This window comes from Salvelinus sp. IW2-2015, linkage group LG26 (assembly GCF_002910315.2).
Source record: "Salvelinus sp. IW2-2015 linkage group LG26, ASM291031v2, whole genome shotgun sequence".
Taxonomy (NCBI): Eukaryota; Metazoa; Chordata; class Actinopteri; order Salmoniformes; family Salmonidae; genus Salvelinus; species Salvelinus sp. IW2-2015.
The window spans coordinates 16,578,829-16,592,207 of NC_036866.1; the positions used below are offsets into that span (position 1 = coordinate 16,578,829).

Below are 13,379 nucleotides of genomic sequence, written 5' to 3' on the forward strand. Positions count from 1 at the left end.
GTAGAACCATTTTGGGATCCATGTTGGGTTCTACATGGAACCCAAAACGGTTCTACTTGGTACCAAAAGGGTTCTACCTGGAACCAACAAGGGTTCTTCAAAGGGTTCTCATATGGGAACACTTTTAAGTTCTAGATAGCACCTATTTTCTACAAGTGTAGGCTATCCTAGAACTTTGTGTTTTGGATGGTTGCTCAAACTTGTCAGTGGCACAATACCATTCATATATCTGGCCATCAAGTGACAACAGGGAGGACAATATATTACCTACCTTATGAGAACATGGACACCCGACCTGACAGGAGTCGAGGGTGGGCGCAGTGATGTAGGTTGGGATGCTAGTGGCGGGAGACAGGGTGGCCAGCGCTCCAGTCCCGCCGCCGCCGCCAGTCCCGGGCTGCTGCTCTCCACAGGTGACCTGCAGGATCTCCTGGATCTGGGTCAGCTCCTGTCTTAGCACCTGCTTCTGGTGAAAGCTGAAAGCCGGGTGATTGGATGCCATGGTGAAGAGGAGAAGGAACTGCTCCTCCGTTTGTCCATCGTTGAGCTGCAGGCCGTAGTTGTTTATGATGCTGTCGATGTGCGTGAGCGTTCGGAAGAGAACACCCGCCGCCTCTCGATTGTCGGAGCTGAGAAGTGCGAGGGAGATGAGCAGCTTGCTCCTCACGACCTCGTCCGTGATGTTGGTAAGGTTCGAGAGGTCAGCGGGGTTGTTGGCTTTGATCTCGGCATCCCTGAGGGAGTGATAGTCCTTGCGGGCTAAATCTTCCAAGCACGACCCGAGGAAGCGTAGTTCGATGGGAACACAGAGGTCCAAAAGCCCACAAATGAACTCAGCTCTCTGGGCCGAGTTCAATATCGAAAACCAGCGGTAGACCCCTTCCCTTTGAACGGAGCATCGATTTTCAACCATTTTAAACAAATCGACTCACACGTTTAAACATGGATTATTTTGTTGATTGCGAATAGGCCTAACAATAATAAAATGGCAAGACAAAAATGTGTCAAAACAAACCTCCATTTACTGTACAAGTAGCCTAACCTTTAAACAGAGAGCGTGCAGGAACTAGAGTGCCTGAACAGTTAGTAAACGTCCACCTGGGTCAAGGACGCTGGTTATTTGGTTGACAATAATCGTATTCAATGTAGACTATCCAAGACCATGAGTTTTCTGGAAAATAAATTACAGCACGTCGCCTTTCTTTGTTTACAGGCCAGTTGCGACATTGTTGAAATATGTAACCAAAGCGAGAATCACTTGAAAGTCTATAAACAAAAGCATGAGTCGGGTTACTGTACTGCGAGGCTCAGCGTAGTACCCAGTCATCCAGGCTTTCTCGACCAGCCCTCCGAGGTCCCCACGTCAATCGATTATGGAACAAGTACTACATGAAGTAGATTGAAATTAAAAACACCATATGAGTATTACACACATAGATCATTTACTTCCAGTGCCAAAGGCACTACTTTCCGTTTATTCCCTGTAAGAAAATAATTTTCGATGGGAATCCGCACGGTATTCGTTGAAATTCTGAGTGTCTGCCAATAAAGAAGACCATAAACTGCATATAGCCTATAAACTATAGCCAGTAACCTAGGAGTTAAAGTTTAAACGCAAACGATTTAGTTAAATCCTATTGGTCGTAAACTTAACCAGGGACGCGTACAGATTTGTTCCAGACGAATAACAACAATTGGTGCTTTCACAACAACTGGGAATTCGGAAAAAACGAGGTCAAATCATGACGTCAGAGATCTTCAGGTCGGAAAGTCGGAGCTCTAGAAATATGCCTGAGTTTCCGACAGCGAATTCCGAGTTGGATGACCGTTCAAAACTTTTTTACCAGTCGGAGATTTCCCAGTTGTCTTGAACGCACTGAAGTCGGACGTTTCCGAGTTTTGAGTTCCCAGTGGTTTTGAACAAGACAAATGTTTAGACCTATCCTTTTTATAAAGAGCCCGTAGCTGTTTTGAAATGCAATTCAAGTAATACCCCCCTCCCCCTTACATCCTGTCATATCCCTGAAATCGCGAAAAACAGCTGTGTGGTAACTTTGGTGCTTTCAAGACAAGTGTGAACTTAGGGGAAAACGAGGTCAAATCATGACGTCAGTCATCTTCAGGTAGTAAAGTCTGAGATCTAGCAAGATGCCAGAGTTTCCGACTTGCAATTCCGAGTTGGATGACCGTTCAAAATATTTTTCCAGTCGATGCTCGTTTTTTCCGATTTCCCAGTTGTCATGAACGCTCTGAAGTCGAAAATCTGAAATGTTCGAGTTCCCAGTTGTTTTGAACGTGACATTATTCCAAACTGCCAGCTAAACCCATCAGCTAAAAACATACACATCGATTGGGTGTACTACAGCTTGTCAGTAACCCCAGCTGCTGGTGTGATTGGTCAGAAAATTATCTGCACACTAGCCTACACATCTTTTTCACATGCGCTCATAATATACACGTCTCCGATTTGGTAAACGAGTATGTACTTTGTAAAGCGCAAGTCAACCTCTAAAGTGTTTGAGTTGAAGAAGTTGATTGTTTTTAAGACAGACACATATGTCATCCTTTGTCTTCAAATGTCTTTGCAAACTGAAATTAGTGTAAGAGGAGCAGCAGAAGAATTTGGGAATTTCTGGAATTGACATTTTCATTGCGTCACTCTSACTGTGTACGTTTGGTCCATGAACATGGCCTTTATATACAGTAGAGCTGTACAGTAGCTTGTTCGGACTATGGCCTAAAAAAGTAGGCTTACCCTACTGACGTCTTTAGAAATATATTATGCACACATATTTCGAATCTCTGCATTCATATATTGCTAAATATGCACTTGTTTGATGTTTGAGTATTATCTAATGGCATTTCTTTCCTTGACCTCATACAACTGGTAATCATAAACATTAAGGGCTATTTGCATATGGTAATCTTGAATTTCACCTAATGAGAATTTCAAGTTTTCAGGGCTTGTTGTGGGGCCTTTTCCCCTCTAAAATATAGCCTTGCACTTTCCATAAAAAAACAGTAGATGTCACCATTAGTTAATGCTTTTTTGCACTACAATACCAAAAACCTGATGGGTCAGCACACACACACACTAATAAAAATGTATTCTCAAATATAGCATTTTCAAAATGCTGAGCACAGTGCACAAAGATATTCCAACTCCATTATATGCCAAATTCCAAATGTTATCATATGAAAGCACTACATATTAAAGTTAATGGACTGGGAAGGGTTATCTCTGTATACCCGTCGCAAGTCAGATGCTCAACTGAATGCATTCAACCCAAATGTGTCTTCCGCATTTAACCCAACCCCTCTGGGTCAGACTGAATATCACATTGATTAAAACTATGGATGAAGTACAAAATAAGGCCTACAAAAGTATGAGGTTTGCCTAACTGTGATGATATGTGGGAAGTGTAAATTGCGACTGTGTTAACATTACCAGAGGTCACATGTCAGTGCACTCGGTGCAGCAGATAGAGCAGCATAGCCCATCTCCCCTGATCGATCATGCTGATTCTGTTCTGCTGCCATCCATGTTAGTATCCAAATCCCAACACACATTCACTTAGGTCAGAAACATTCACAGATCTAGATGTATTTGTTTGCCTCCTTGCCCGTCCAACATTTCCTCATCTCCCACCCCTTCTAATGCGACTAGCCCTGATGCTCCTCCCTCTTTTTCCCCTGCCACACTATAAAGTTTCTCCCTGCAGGCGGTCACTTAGTCCGAGGTGCTAAAAGAGCTCCTTAAACTTGACCCCAAACAACCATCTGGTTCAGATGGTTTAGACCCTTTCTTCTTTAAGGTTGCTGCCCCTATAATCGCCAAGCCTATCTCCGACCTTTTTAACCTGTCTCTCCTCTCTGGGGAGGTTCCCATTGCTTGGAAGGCAGCCACGGTTCGTCCTTTATTTAAAGGGGGAGATCAAGCTGATCCTAACTGTTATAGGCCTATTTCTATTTTGCCCTGTTTATCAAAAGTGTTGGGAAAACTTGTCAATAATCAACTGACTGGCTTTCCTGATGTCTACAGTATCCTCTCTGGTATGCAATCTGGTTTCCACTCAGGTTATGGATGTGTCACTGAAACCTTAAAGGTCCTCAATGATGTCACCATTGCCCTTGATTCTAAGCAATGTTGTACTGCTATTTTTATTGACTTGGCCAAAGCTTTTTATATGGTAGACCATTCTATTCTTGTGGACCGGCTAAGGAGTATTGGTGTCTCTGAGGGGTCTTTGGCCTGGTTCGCTAACTACCTCTCTCAATGAGTGCAATGTATAAAATCAGAACATCTGCTTTGTTAGCCAATGCCTGTCACCAAGGGCGTACCCCAAGGCTCGATCCTAGGCCCTACACTCTTCTCAATTTACATCAACAACATAGCTCAGGCAGTAGGAAGCTCTCTCTCTCACTCTATACTCTTCTGTAAACTGGTCATCTCTGTATACCCGTCGCAAGACCCACTGGTTGATGCTTATTTATAAAACCCTCTTAGCCCTCACTCCTCCCTATCTGAGATATCTACTGCAGCCCTCATCCTCCACAAACAACACCCGTTTTGCCAGTCACATTCTGTTAAAGGTCCTCAAAGCACACACATCCCTGGGTCGCTCGTCTTTTCAGTTTGCTGCAGCTAGCGACTGGAACGAGCTGCAACAAACACTCAAACTGGACAGTTTTATCTCAATCTCTTCATTCAAAGACTCAATCATGAACACTCTTACTGACAGTTGTAGCTGCTTTGGGTGATGTATTGTAAGATGGCGCTGACAGAGATGGTCGCCTCGCTTCAGGTCCTTAGAAAACTATGCAGTTATTCGTTTTTTTATGTATTATTTCTTACATTGTTTGCCCAGAAAATCTCAAGTGTTATTACATACAGCCGGGAAGAACTATTGGATATGAAAGCGATGTCAACTTACCAACACTACGACCAGGAATACGTCTTTCCCGAAGCGGATCCTTTGTTCGAACCTCCACCCTGGACATGGGATCTTATCCCAGAGGCCAACCCAAAACCATGCGATAACCGCAGGAGAGGCYGACTGAGCAGCCTACTGGTCAGACTCAGAAGGTCGAGCACACCATCCACACCATCCACTGTTTCCGAGCATATTACTCGCCAATGTCCAATCTCTAGATAACAAGCTGGACAAAATTAGGGCACAAGTTGCCTTCCAGAGAGACATCAGAGATTGTAACAATCTCTGTTTCACGGAAACATGGCTCACTCGGGATATGTTATCAGAGTTGGTACATCCACCCGGTTTCTTCATGCATCGCGCCGACAGTAACAAACATCTCTCTGGTAAGAAGAAGGGCGGGGATGTATGCCTTATGAGTAACGACTCATGATGTAATCACAACAACATACAGGAACTCAAGTCCTTTTGTCCACCTGGCCTAGAATTCCTTACAATCAAATGCCGATCACATTATCTTCCAAGAGAATTCTCTTTGATTATAGTCACAGCCGTGTATACCCCCCCCCAAGCAGATACCTCGTCGGCCCTGAAAGAACTTCACTGGACTCTATGTAAACTGGAAACCGTACAGCCTGAGGCTGCATTTATTGTAGCTGGGGATTTTAACAAAGAACTAACCTGAGAACAAGACTTCCTAAATTCTATCAGCATATCGAATGCGCGACACGAGCTGGTAGCATTCTGGGTCATTGCTACTCTAACTTCCGCAATGCTTATAAAGCCCTCCCCCGCCCTGCATTCAGCAAATCTGACCACGACTCCATTTTGTTGCTCCCAGCCTATAGACAGAAACTTAAACAGGAAACAGCCGTGCTCAGGTCTATACAACTCTGGTCTGACCAATCGGATTCCAGGCTTCAAGATTGCTTTGATCACGTGGACTGGGATATGTTCCGGATAGCCTCACACAATAACATTGATTTATACGCTGACTCGGTGAGCGAGTTTATTAGCAAGTGCATCGGTGTTGTTGTACCCACTGTGACTATTAAAACCTTTTTTAACCAGAAACCGTGGATTGATGGCAGCATTCACACAAAACTGAAAGAGCGAACCACCGCTTTTAATCATGACAAGGTGAATGGAAACATGATACAAACAGTGTAGCTATTCCCTCCGCAAGGCAATCAAACAAGCAAAGCGTCAGTATAGAGACAAAGTAGAGTCGCAATTCAACGGCTCAAACACGAGACGTATGTGGCAGGGTCTACAGTCAATCACGTATTACAAAAAGAAAGACATCGACGTCTTGCTCCCAGACAAATTAAACAACTTCTTTGCTCACTTTGAGGACAATACAGTGCCACTGACACGGCCCACTACCAAAGCCTGTGGGCTCTCCTTCTCTGTGGCCAACGTGAGTAAAACATTTAAACGTGTTAACCCTCGCAAGGCTGCCAGCCCAAACGGCATTCCTAGCCGAGTCCTCAGAGCATGTGCAGACCAGCTGGCTGGTGTGTTTACGGACATATTCAACCAATCCCTATCCCTGTCTGTTGTCCCCACATGCTTCAAGAMYGCCACCATTGTTCCTGTTCCCAAGAAAGCTAAGGTAACTGAACTTAATGACTATCGCCCCGTTGCACTCACTTCTGTCATCATGAAGTGCTTTGAGAGACTAGTCAAGGATCATATCACCTCCACCCTGCCTGATACCCTAGACCCACTCCAATTTGCTTATCACCCCAATAGGTCCACTGACGATGCAATCGCCCTCACACTACACACTGCCCTATCCCATCTGGACAAGAGGAATACCTATGTAAGAATGCTGTTCATTGACTACAGCTCAGCATCTAACACCTTAGTACCCTCCAAACTCGTCATTAAGCTCGGGACCCTGGGTCTCGACCCCGCCCTGTGCAACTGGGTCCTGGACTTTCTGACGGGCCGCCCCTATGTGGTGAGGGTAGGAAACAACATCTCCACCCCGCTGATCCTCAACACTGGGTCCCCACAAGGGTGCGTTCTCAGCCCTCTCCTGTACTCCCTGTTCACCCATGACTGCGTGGCCATGCACGCTTCCAACTCAATCATCAAGTTTGCAGACGACACTACAGTGGTAGGCRTGATTACCAACGACAACGAGACGGCCTACAAGAAGGAGGTGAGGGTCCTCGGAGTGTGGTGTCAGGAAAATAACCTCTCACTCAAGGTCAACAAAACAAAGGAGATGATCGTGGACTTCAGGAAACAGCAGAGGGAGCACTCTCCCATCCACATCGACGGGACAGTAGTGGAGAAGGTGGAAAGTTTTAAGTTCCTCTGCGTACACATCATGGACAAACTGAAATGGTCCACCCACACAGACAGCGTGGTGAAGAAGGTGCAACAGCGTCTCTTCAACCTCAGGAAGCTGAAGAAATTTGGCTTGTCACCTAAAACACTCACTCAACTTCACCACCCTCAACCGTAAGGCTCTTCAGAGGGTAGTGCGGTCTGCACAACGCATCACCGGAGGCAAACTACCTGCCCTCCAGGACACCTACAGCACCCAATGTCACAGGAAGGCCAAAAATATAATCAAGGACAACAACCGCCCGAGCCACTGCCTGTTCACCCCGCTATCATCCAGAAGGCGAGGTCAGTACAGGTGCATCAAAGCTGGGACCGAGAGACTGAAAAACAGCTTCTATCTCAAGGCCATCAGACTGTTAAACAGCCATCACTAACATAGAGAGGCTGCTGCCAACATACAGACTCAAATCTCTGGCCACTTTAATAAATTGACTTAATAAAGGTATCACTAGTCACTTTAAATAACGCCACTTTCATAATGTTTACATATCCTACATTACTCATCTCATATGCATATACTGTATTCTATGCCACACGGCCATCGCTCATCCATATATTTATATGTACATATTCTTATTCATCCCTTTACATTTGTGTGTATAAGGTAGTTGTTGTGAATTTTTTAGATTACTTGTTAGATATTACTCCATTGTCGGAACTAGAAGCACAAGCATTTAGCTACACCGCATTAACATTTGCTAACCATGTGTATGTGACCAATACAATTTGATTTGATTTTATTTGTCTCTCCCTTCTTGCCCTTTGTGCTGTTGTCTGTGCCCAATAATGTTTTTACCCTGTTTTGTGCTGCTGCTATGTTGTGCTGCTGCCATGTTGTGTTGCTACCATGTTGTTGTCATGTTGTGTTGCTACCATGTTGTTGTCATGTTGTGTTGCTGCCATGCTGTGTTGTTGTCGTAGGTCTCTCTTTACGTAGTGTTGTGGTCTCTCTTGTTGTCATGTGTGTTTTGTCCTATATTTGTATTTTTAATACCAGCCCCCGTCCTCGCAGGAGGCCTTTTGCCTTTTGGTAGGGCGTCATTGTAAATAAGAATTTGTTCTTAACTGGCTTGCCTAGTTAAAAAGAGGTTAGATAAAATAAACAACTAAGATCTGCACTCCTTTTAAACAGATGGCAGGTCAAGAGAGTAGGTTTCTGTTCAATTCTGGTCTACATCTCCTTGCTGTTATTTCACTTGACAACAACATAGGGAACCCTTTCTTTGCTGTTGACTGTTTTTGTAAAGGTCCACGGATATGTTTCAGAGAGGATGTTCGGTGATGGTGATAAGGATGAGGATGAGGATGAGTATGAATCAGCATGGTGTGTTTTCCCTATGGAGGATGGTGACTGTCATTCTGTCATTGAGAGTAGCTATCAGCTGTGTGGCTTCAGCCGACCCACAGGCGCTCCATGCCTTTGACCAATTGCTCAAATTCCCTCACAGCCCCACAGCAGCCCCACACACACACATTTTGCTAATGGCATCTGTTAACCTAGTGGATATTGTGTCTGATTTGGCGTACTGGAGGTGTGACAATAACTTTGGCTGCTGGGTTGTAACTTGAGTATGTGTGTGTTTTGGAGCTCTAAGGACAAAGGTGTCGGGACATAATTGCTCCTATGGGCCCTGGAAGCCATTGTGAGATAATATCTGCTGGGACTCACCTAATGAAGGCGAGAACCTGAGATAGGTGAGCTAGAGGGCACACAATTGATTTGATAAGAGGCCTACTGTACAAAAACACTATTTTTCCGGGGAGGGACCAATAATGAGTCCCATACCGCCTACACTGCCTATCTGGGTTCAGAGTATAGACTAGATCATTGGTTCGTAACCAGGGGTACGTGTACCCCTCAGGGTACTTGGGCTATCCTCGGGGTACTTGAAAAAACTCATACAACCGTAGGTCTACTGGTAGAAAGAATGAGAGGGTACTTCTGGAGTACTCCAGGCAGAGCAAAAAAGGTTGAGAACCACTGGACTAGAGGAACCGCACAACCACCAGCACTGAGAGAGGTGAGGTTAGCGTGTCAGTTCTCTCATTCTATTTATACCCAGCTCAGCTCAGTCTGATCTCATCCCAGGTAATTGACAGGATAAACACATTGACAACATGCCAGCTGAGCGTGTGATAGGGAGAGCACCTGAAGAGAGACTAGAATCAAATCAAATMTTTATTTGTCACATGCTTCGTAAATAACAGGTGTAGACTAACAGTGAAATGCTTACTTACGGGCCCTTCTCAAGTGTAGAGAGAAAGAAAATAGAGAAATAATAGAAAAGTAAAACATGTAATAATAATAATATAATAATAATAAAATAAATAAATAATAATAAATGCACAATGAGTAACGATAACTTGGCTATATACACATGGTACCACTACCGATTRGATATTCAGGGGTACGAGATAATTGCGGTAGATATGTCAAAATCAAATCAAATTTTATTTGGCACATGCGCCAAATTCAACTGGTGTAGACTTTACCGTTACGAGCTCTTCTCAACAATGCAGAGTATAAAAATWAAAAATWAAATAGTGACATGAGGAATAAAATAAAATACACAAGAATGGAGCTACAGTATCCAGTATACAGGGAATACCAGTACCAGATCAATGGGCAGAGGTAAAAGGTATTTGAGGTATATACTGTATGTACATGAAGGCAGGGTAGTAGGCGAGTAAAATAAAGAACAGAGTAGCAGCAGCAAATGATGAGTAGAAAAGTGTGGGTGAATAATGTATATGTGTGTGTATTTGTGTTGTGTTGGTCTGTGTGTGTGTGTGTTGTGTATGTGTGCATATGTAGTTTATGTGAATGTGGGTGGGTTTTGTTTGGGAGTGTCAATGTAGTGTGTATGAGTGAGTGTGTTTATGGTTTGTATATATAGTCTACTGAGTGTGCGTAGGGTCAGTGCAGATAGTTTGGGTACCATTAATTTACTATTTAGCAGTCTGGCTATTTAGCAGTCTTATGGCTTGGGGGTAAAAGCGGTCTTYGAGCCTGTTGGTCCGAGAGCCGATGTGCTGGTACCATTTGCCAGACAGTAGCAGAGTGAACAGTTTATGGCTTGGGTGGCTGGAGTCTTTGGCAATTTTTCGGGCCTTCCTCTGATACCGCCTGATATAGAGGTCCTGGATGGCAGGGAGCTCGTTCCCAGCGATGTACTGGGCTGTCCGCACCAACCCTCTGTTGCACTTTGCAGTCAAGGGTGGTGCATTTGCCATACCAAGCGGTGATGCAGCCAGTRAAGTTGCTCTCGATAATGCAACTGTAGGACTTTTTGAAGATCCGAGGGCCCATGCCAAATATTTTCTGCCTCCTGAGGGGGAAGAGGCGCTGCTGTGCCCTCTTTACAACTGTGTGGGGTGTGTGTGGACCATGTTAGGTACATAGTGATGTGGACAACAAGGAACTTGAAGCTCCCGTTCCACTACAGCCCTGTTGATGTGAATGGGGGCGTGCTCGGCACTCCGTTTCTTGAATTCCACGATCAGCTCCTTTGTCTAGCTGACATTGAGGAAGAGGTTGTTGTCCTGGTACCAGACTGCCAGATCTCTACCTCTTCTCTATAGGGTGTCTAATCGTCGTCACGGATCAGACCTACCACTGTCGGGTCATCAGCAAACTTAATGATGGTGCTGGAGTCGTGTGCAGCCACGCAGATGTCGGTGAATAGGGAGTACAAGAGGGGACTAAGCGTGCACCCCTGAGGGGCCCCAGTGTTGAGGGTCAGCGTGGCAGATGTGTTGTTGCCTACCCTCACCACCTGGAGGCGGCCCGTCAGGAAGTCCAGGAACCAGTTGCAGAGGGAGGCGTTCAGTCCCAGGGTCCTTAGCTTAGCGATGAGCTTGGAGGGCACTATGGTGTTGAACGCTGAGCTGTAGTCAATGAACAGCATTATCACATAGGTGTTCCTCTTGTCCAGGTGGGAAATGCAGTGTGGAGTGCAATAGCGATTGCGTCATCTGTGGATCTGTTGGGGCGGTATGTGAATTGGAGTGGGATCAGGGCATCTGGGAAAATGGTGTTGAAGTCAAACATGACCAGCTTTTCAAAGCATTTAATGGCTACCAACGTGAGTCCTATGGGGCGATAATAATTTAGACAGGTTACCTTGGAGTTCTTGGGCACAGGGACTATGAGGGTCTACTTGAAACATGTAGGTATAACACACTGGGTCAGGGAGAGGTTGAAAATGTGAGTGAAGACACTTGCCAGCTGGTCAGCACATGCTCTGAGTACGCCTCCTGGTAATCCGTCTGACCCTGCGGCCTTGTGAATGTCAACCTGTTCAAAGGTCTTGCACACAGTCATCTGGAACAGCTGGTGCTCTCATGCATGGTTCAGTGTTGCTTACCTCAAAGCGAGCATAGAAGGCATTTAGCTCATCTGGTAGGCTCGCGTCACTGGGCAGCTCGCGGCTGTGTTTCCCTTTGTAATCTGTAATAGTTTTCAAGCCCTGCCACATTCGACGAGTGTCAGAGCCAGTGTAGTAGGATTCGATCTTAGCCTTGTATTGATGCTTTGCCTGTTTGATGGTTCATCAGAGGACATAGCGGTATTTCTTATAAGTGTCCGGATTAGTGTCCCGCCCCTTGAAAGCGGCAGTTCTAGCCTTTAGTTCAGTGCGGATGTTGCCTGTAATCCATGGCTTCTGGTTGGGATATGTACGTACTGTCACTGTGGGGACAACATCGTTGATGCACTTATTAATGAAGCTAGTGACTGATGTGGTAAACTTTTCAAGGATGAATCACAGAACATATTCCAGTCTGTGCTAGCGATACAGTCCTGTAGCTTAGCATCCGCTTCTTCGGACCACTGCCACTGGTACATCCTGTTTGGGTTTTTGCTTGTATGCAGGAATCATGAGGATAGCGTTATGGTCAGATTTGCCAAATGGAGGGCGATCTTTGTATGCATTTCTGTGTGTGGAGTAAAGGTGATCTAGATGTTTTTTCGCCTCTAGTTGCACAGGTGACGTGTCACACCAGCCTTCACTTGGCTCCCCCTCCTGTCCACCTCTGGCGTTTGGCGTCGCCGGGCCTTCTAGCTGCTGCCGAACCAACTGCTGGTAAACGCCCTTCACTCATCATCCCCAGACTTGTCTCGTCATCATCACACACTACTGGTTCCAATCCCCACTCTACTCTATCACAGTGTATATATACTCCCTCTGCCATTTGTCTTTGTTGGTCATTGCAAATGTTACTTGTTTTCCTGAGAGGAATCTCTCCTACTATTTCCTGAGTACTTTATATTTTGCACTTTGGGTTCACCCTGTGCCTTTCTTCATCCAAATTGAGGTTAGTGATCGCTGTTCTGATGTCCAAAAGCTATTTTTGGTCATAGGAAACAATGGCAGAAACATTATGTACAAAAAAAATAGATCAGCGCAAAAAAGCACACAAAATAGCAGAATTGGTCAGGAGCGCGTAAAACGGCTGCTATCCATTGCAGCGCCATTTTGAAAAGGAGAACATGACCTTGTCACTATGACCTTGTCACCTTCACCTTGTCATAACATAGAGATGTTTAACTCAGCATCCTCTTCATCTGTATCTTTCAATAATGTCTTAACTTTGGATGTTAAAATGTAAATCATTTAAGTTTGGTATGTCAATGTTATTCCTCTGATATCATGTCAAACTAATGTGCATTACATTATTATTATTACAGTATTAAGAGTGTTTATGGAGGATTACCTAACATAATGATTKAACAGATAATACTATCTAATACTATCTAATCTAATACTATCTAATAAATACTATCTAATAAACAGATTTACCAGTCTCTATCTATTACCATATAATTTTCTTACATAATGATTAAATATGTTTTTATGCACAGACCAGCGATGGAGAGGTGAAAAGGCTAAGGCATGCAAATAGAGCAGAGCATGCAAATAGGAAAGCAATCTCTGCTCTTCAGGGCTGCAAAAGAGAGGAGAGAGGCTTGGATGTTATGCTGCTTCTGTCTCTTTAAAAACAGGAGCATGTATGTGGGGGGGAGGGGGTGTTGGCTGCATTGGAACAGTCCTCCTCTAATGAGCAGATTTGAGAGACACCAGA

General features: G+C 44.7%; 1 protein-coding gene across 2 annotated transcripts in view; it reads right to left on the reverse strand.

The window, feature by feature from the left end:
- Positions 1–1,962, reverse strand: part of LOC111953086 (zinc finger CCHC domain-containing protein 14) — a 36,770-nt gene extending 34,808 nt beyond the window's left edge. The window contains exon 1 of one of the 2 annotated variants that reach the window (XM_023972180.2): positions 272–1,962. In XM_023972180.2, coding sequence (XP_023827948.1) covers positions 272–913 — 642 coding nt within the window. In that variant the 5' untranslated portion in view covers positions 914–1,962. The remainder of the gene's footprint in view (positions 1–271) is intronic. The other variant, XM_023972179.2, reaches the window with a different exon arrangement.
- Positions 1,963–13,379: the final 11,417 nt, after the last annotated feature.